The 6,626-nt window shown below is 41.3% G+C and overlaps 1 protein-coding gene across 3 annotated transcripts in view; it reads right to left on the bottom strand.

Moving 5' to 3' along the window:
* The window catches only part of RETREG1 (reticulophagy regulator 1), an 84,602-nt gene that overhangs the window by 35,337 nt on the left and 42,639 nt on the right, over positions 1 to 6,626 (bottom strand). Inside the window, exon 1 of one of the 3 annotated variants that reach the window (XM_011364102.2) lies at positions 2,421 to 2,656. The exons of the other annotated variants lie outside the window; for them this stretch is intronic. Within the exon in view, the coding sequence (XP_011362404.1) occupies positions 2,421 to 2,455 (35 nt within the window). The 5' untranslated portion in view covers positions 2,456 to 2,656. Of the gene's footprint in view, positions 1 to 2,420; positions 2,657 to 6,626 lie in introns of those variants that run through there. 3 annotated transcript variants of the gene reach the window in all.

Below are 6,626 nucleotides of genomic sequence, written 5' to 3'. Positions count from 1 at the left end.
CGTCTCTGACCTTGAAACCAGGCTGGCGTCTTTGGCGGTTCTTACCAAGAGTGTTTATGACTGGCGACAAGATAAACAGCAAGGAGGAGGGTCCCTCGCCCGCCTCCCTTCCCTCCCAGGCTGCCGTGTTCACGTTCGTCTCCTTGGTGCCTCAGAGCCACTGGATCATTAGTGCACGAATCGGTCCGACACAGGGTGCCTGTGGCACACATCCAGACACACTAATGAAGCTTCGTATCGTTTGGTTTCGGCTGATTTAAAAGACGACGTTCAGATTTAGTTCACTGCTGGTTACAGAGCCATTTGGGGCACCAAATTTCAAAATGGGACTAAAGTAACATGAAGAAGCCCGAATGTGACCGGCTGTGATGAGAGTCAGCTGCACCCTGCTGCACTCCAGCCCTGAGCACCAGTTTGTCGTCGGATCCACCCCCTTAGACAGGTATTTCTCTTTCAGATGTGGAACCAAAGGAATTGTCTAGCAGCATTTAGTCTCAGATTTTGCAAGAGTAAAATTCCCTCTCACGTATAATACTTTATTTCTGTCCTAGCTCTCAACTTCCCCCCTGTCTGGGGTGCCCTTTCTAACTTTCTGCACAGACGGAAAAAAAAAACAAACTTCTGAATCGAAGCAAAGGATACTGCATAGAAACATGCCGAACGTTAAAGCTGGGGGTTAGCTCATCGAAATAAAAAAATGGGAGCAGGGATTCTGTGCAAATTTCTATGCAGAGAGCTGGTGAGAATGCCAAGCGATGAGAGGGAGTTTCCTGTTTTCAGCAAATATATTATTAGTCCTTGGTAATGATCATTTTTATTAAGACATATATTCTCCCTTCTAACTGTTTATCCTTTGTAGCCAATAAAAAAAATTCTTAGAAAATAATCTTATGTTTGTTTCGTTTACATCACAAACTGTTAGTTCAAAATATTCATAATTAATTATCCACAATTAATTACGATTTAATTGATCGTGATATTACATTGCATTAAGGCAACTCTCATTACATGTCGGCCGAATCTCTCTCGTCAGTCTCCAAAATGATCAGGCCTCCTAAATCTTTATTGCCGGCATAAAAATGGTCTAAAAATAAATGACATTCAACAAGTCTTTATTAAAAATGCCTATTCTGTGCAAAATTCTATGCAGAGAGCTGGTGAGAACTCCAAGATGCTAAGAGAAAAAGAGAAAGTCCTGTCATGTTAAAATGTCACAGGGAACGGGGTACCACACATGATACAGGTAGATCGATCCATCATCTCGAAACCAAGGCTAACCTTAAAATTCTCTAAAAATGTTCTCCTAACGAGTTAGTTTAGTCTAGGACCTAAATCTAGGCCTTTTTATAAATGTTATCTTTAAGTACTTGATTTAATGTCTCATTTTATGTAGAAAATTATTTCATTATTCAATTAAATGCCAATTTAATGTCCCCTTTGATATACTGGGAAGAAATCTAAAAGAAAATAGAAGCTAGGAAACTAAAGAGAAAAGTAGCTTTTAAGGACAATTCTAAGGATTACAATCGATTATAATACACACACATCGCATGATCATGGCTGAAAAGGGACGTTTATCTTTAAGAAAGGACCAAAAAGATATCTGGCACTTCTGTTCCTAGAGAGTTCCCAGTTTCAACCTTCTCTGACAATGACGTTGTCAATGACCCCTTTTCCTATTTTAACAGCTTTCTTTCTACTTCTTCATGTCCAAATTTCTATGATTGTCATAGAGTTCCAATGAAACCGAATCATGCAGATTTCGTTAACACAGCAGTGGGGCTAGAAATGGAGAACTTCGAGATGGGCACACATTATGCTCAGATTAGCAGGAATAACTGCCTACCTCCTTTCTCATCTCTCTCTCCCCTCTTCTTAAAACTAGATATTACTAGATATTCATAAAAACACTTACTGCATATGAGGGCCCAAATGATCACATATTCAAAGATAACTGTGTTTTTGTTTTGTTTTGTTTTTAAAAAAAGTATTGTCATATCTAAATTGGTATATTGGTCTAATATTTAATGTTTACAAATGGTCAACAAGCCTTTAAAATGCAAACATTTCCTAAAATGTTCACTAGCTTGATTTCCAACAACTATCACCTAAAGTTAAAAATCAAACATCAAAAAATTCGAGTAGGCTTTACATCGTGTAAGGGGAAACCCCTTTTAAAAATTTCATGCTATCATTTCCTCATTCAAGAAGAATACTTATTTACATATGCTTCTACAGGTATATTAGGTTAATTTTATGTCTCTTCCTGCTAAAGAAAATTGTTTCCTGGAATTGAGAGATGCATTCCTAATATTTTAGTGTTAATATAAACTACCTTTTAAATTTATCATAATATTTAAAAAAAAAAAATATTACTAGCAAGTGAAATACACTCAAGAAGAAATATATACCACAGTTACCTTTTGCCTGGTCCCAAGTCCTCACCTTCAGGCATTTCTGCCCTTTAAAAACGCTAAGACCGGGGAGAAGGCTGCAGCACTTCCGTGCCTCAGTGGTTTCTTCTCCACTCTCACGATGGGTGTCAGCAGGGAAAAACCCCAGGAGTCAAGTTCTTTCCTTTTTGGAAAAAAAAAGCACCCCTCCCTTACTCAGAAAGTAGGTGTTTACAAACTTCCAAAACGCCTGCCTGCCTTGAATGAAACTCAGAGCCGAGTTATCATGACTCTCCCCTTCTAAAAATAAATAGGTCACCTCTTACTCCCAGTACCATGACAGGCAGCTGGGAGAAAGCACTGCCCAGCATTTTCTGTCCAGTCGTGTGAGAAGGTGTCACCACCCAGCTATTAACCTTTATTGGGATGACTTCGCCTAGGCCTGCCTACTCTTTCTCTTTCCTTTTTTTCCCTGGCATGACCAGGGTGGCCACGGGGAGCTTGAAAATTCAGCCTGGGCTATCAGATCTCCAACACACAGGAGGGAGCTGGAGGGCAGAGATCAAATGGGTTGTACGAGCCACAGCTGAGAGATTTGTTTGTTCTGGGAATGCTTAGCCACTCTGCAAAAGAGTTCTCACAAAAAAAAAAAAAAAAAAAAATACGGTCAGGCAGTTCCAAAGAGAGGAAAGAGAGAGAGAGAGAGAGAGAGAGAGAGAAAAAAAGAGAGAGAGAGAGAGAGAGAGAGAAAGAGAAAAAGAAAAAGAAAGAAAAAAAATTGTTTTGAGGGATATTGTTTTGCAAGAAAAATCTTTCCTTGGGTCATCTGGATTTCTCAACTCAGAGTAATATTCACACGAATAATATGATGAGTCCATATGTTCCTCTGGGCAATATGGTTTCTCCTGCAGGACTTCCATCTGTCATCAGGGAGCGACTTGACAATGGCACATGGCCAAGCTGTGAGCCTCAGATGTTTTTAAAGCTTGGCTCATCACTTTGTAGGAGGCACCAATCACTACGTCTCCTCATTTGTTGCAACTTCTAAGAGCAGGACAAAAATCACTTCGATTGTATTTGCTTCTAAAAAGGCTGGGAGAAAAGTCTGCACCTAGGTGGTCCAAAGGTACAAATTTCCATTTATAAAATAAGTAAGTCATGGGGATGCAATCTACGGCATGGCGACTAACAAAACTGTGACATATTTGAAAGTTGCTAAGAGAGTAGATCTTAAAAGGTCCCATCACAAGAAAAAAATTTATAACTATGTGGTGACAGATGTTAGCTAGACTTACTGCGATTTCATGACAGACACAAATATCAAATCATTATGTCGTACGCCCGACACTAATATATGTTATATGTCAGTTATATCTCAGTTTTTAAAAATAGAAAGTATATCTCCTTCCTCATTAAAAAAATTACTGAGATTCCTTTAGGAATGCACCCTAAAAGCTTTTATAAAACCTCGAAATCATTTTTTTTCCCTGATCGGTGATGCTAAGTAAAGCAGTAAACAAGATCTAATTATTATGAAACAATACATTTTTCTTTTTCAGAATGTCCTTGTTCCACTGTCACATCATAGCTAATCCTGGCAATATTCAGCTGACGTCTATTTCACATTTATAGGTGTCGAAGTGATTTCTAAAGCATTAAAGAATTGAAAAGTTGAAGCGAATACCATATGAATCTGCTTTCTGTTGATGGTGTTAGCTGTTTTGTGATACATGCCTAACGTCATTGAAGACGGTTCTTTCATATTTCACACAACATCTACAGTGTTAGACTCCAAAGTCTAAGGTGAAGTGAGTGCAGACACTCAAACCCATAACTCAAATACTGTTGACCTTGAAAGTACAGTCACGAGCAGAGCCCTGGAGATTGGCTTGTGCGGGCGGCTGCGGGAACCACAGCAACGTGCAGTGCCGGTCAAGGACCGAAAAGCTGAAGCGCTGACAATATTGTCAGTGCGAATATTGCAGCATTTTCATGTAACCTTATCTATGAAAACAAAAACGCTAGTTCTGTGATCTAACTCTCAGTTCTGACGATTCTATCCCACTAATTCTACTTCTGGTTCCCCGAGCTCCTGCCTTGCTGTCGCCTGGCTATCTGTGAGTGTCACTGCTGCAGAACCGAGCTGCTGGTTACTTCAGAACTGGACATATTGCTGGAAAACTGCCTCTCGGTCTTAAAGGACAAGTAACCGATAAGGGCTATAACAGGTGACCTGCCCATCGCTACCATGGAATGTGGACTAAAATACTTCCTTTAAGCACTCTTTCGTGTATTTTTAAATTACTTGCTCCGACCAGATTCCTTTAGGCATATTTGTTTTAATTTCTTGAAATTCACAAGGACAAGAAGGAAAAACGCGGATAGCACAGATGACAGAAACCGAGAATGTGGCTACACGACTGACACAGTGGATGGCATCCTCACATCAATGACACCTTCAGCCCTGCGGGGGTGGGGAGCAGGGGTGCCAAGGGGTCCTTCGTCAGTGCTAACCTGAAATCCACAGGGTATCTCGAATTTAAGGACTCACAGAATACAGAGGTGGGAGAGACCCTGAGGGCCACAGAAGCTATCGAAGATTTGCAGAGGCTGAAACGGGGGCCCAGCAGTTAGGTGACCTGCTGGTGACAAAGCCGGGGGCTGACTCCAGCTGAAGAGACAGCAGAGTGCACACATTCTGGCAAAAGTGTGGCCAGACACTTCCATAGTTTAAGTTTTTTATGTCCACACGCGTTCAAAATCCCACTGACAGGATTCTTGCCGAAATGGGTTCTTGAGCACATACCCAAGGACGGGCCCAGCTGAAAAAGAGCTCAGAGGAGCCCGCCTAGAGTTTGGCCGGAGAGAGAGTCTTCATCGCCTAAGAACAGGCACATTTTTTTCTTAGATAGCATTCACTGCTACAAACTGTGTGAACCTCCTGAGCCAACTGTCCAACACGACAGCCACCAGCTCTGTGTGGCCACTGAGCACGCGAAAATGGATTTTTAAGATGGACTAGGAAAAAAAGAACGTAAAATATGTCATTACTAATTTTTTTATATTGATTACAAGTTGAAATAGCGTTTGAGATATCTGGGTTAAAAAAATATATATTATTAAAATGAATTTCACCTGTTCTTTTACCATTTTTTTTTAACTTGGTTACTAAACATTTCTAACGATATATGTAGTTTGCATCCTATTTCCATTGGCCCCTACAGCTCTAGAGCTTCAGTTCTCGGCTTCTTTACAAAACCGACCTAAATTACATATAAAACAAAAGTTACGGAGAGAGCTGACTAACACAGTCTTGCCAATTGTTTCAGAAACATTTCCGGAACCTCTTTTAATCAGAGGAGAAAAAGACAGAGATTACAAAAGGCAACTAACGAGACATTACTGAGAAGCGTCCACTCAGCGTTCACTCCCTCGATAGCCTGGCCTCTGCTTTTCTCCACCTAAAACCGTTTCCTGTCCTTCCTTCCTTCCTTCCTTCCTTCCAGCCTCCGAAGACGAGAATGAGATCCCAGAAGTAACTTCTTCAAGGCCAGGCTGCCTCCTGAGTGCTCGATTCCCGCCCTGCCTCTCCTCTGCGATGTGTACGACCGGCGACCTCATCATCTTCTTACCATCCTCGCTCTTCCCCACCAGCCTGCCACTGGCCACACACCTGCTAGTTGCTAACCTCTGTCCCCTGTCCTTCGCAGCCGAAGGTCCTACCCGGTGGTATGTGGTCATAGAGATATGTATTTACATACTGGTGAAAATATCTAGAAAGGAGGACGGGCAGGAGGATAAGGCTAAGGGAGGAGAGGGGAGGGGAGGAGGAAGAGAAGGGAAAAGCAGGATAAAGGGCTTAAGCCAAGGTGTTAACTGTGGTTTTCTTCTCTGGCTTAAGAAAATAATGAATATTTTCCATTTTATACCTTTTGCCTGTCTGTATTTTCTCTTTTTCAGCAACAAATACAAATTGCTCTTATGATAAGAAAATAAATTGTTCTGAACATAGGAAAAAGGAAACAAGTTACTTTTAAATGGAAGGGAGAACATTTTTCTGTGGCTTCCTGTCATTAAAGAAAAAAAAAATCCCCGCTCTTCTCCGTGGAAAACAAGGCCATCGGGAGCATCAGGCTTCAGAACCGCTCCCTCGAGCTCGACCAGTGAGAGTCCCAGCCTTCGGCCTTCGAGGAGCCGACAGTTTGGTAGAAGACAGGCTTTGGTTGAAAAAAA

This window comes from Pteropus vampyrus, unplaced genomic scaffold (genome assembly GCF_000151845.1).
Source record: "Pteropus vampyrus isolate Shadow unplaced genomic scaffold, Pvam_2.0 Scaffold94, whole genome shotgun sequence".
In the NCBI taxonomy this organism is placed as follows: domain Eukaryota; kingdom Metazoa; phylum Chordata; class Mammalia; order Chiroptera; family Pteropodidae; genus Pteropus; species Pteropus vampyrus.
The sequence above is the reverse complement of the archived record's forward strand: the minus strand, read 5'-3'. Positions and strand labels throughout refer to the sequence as shown.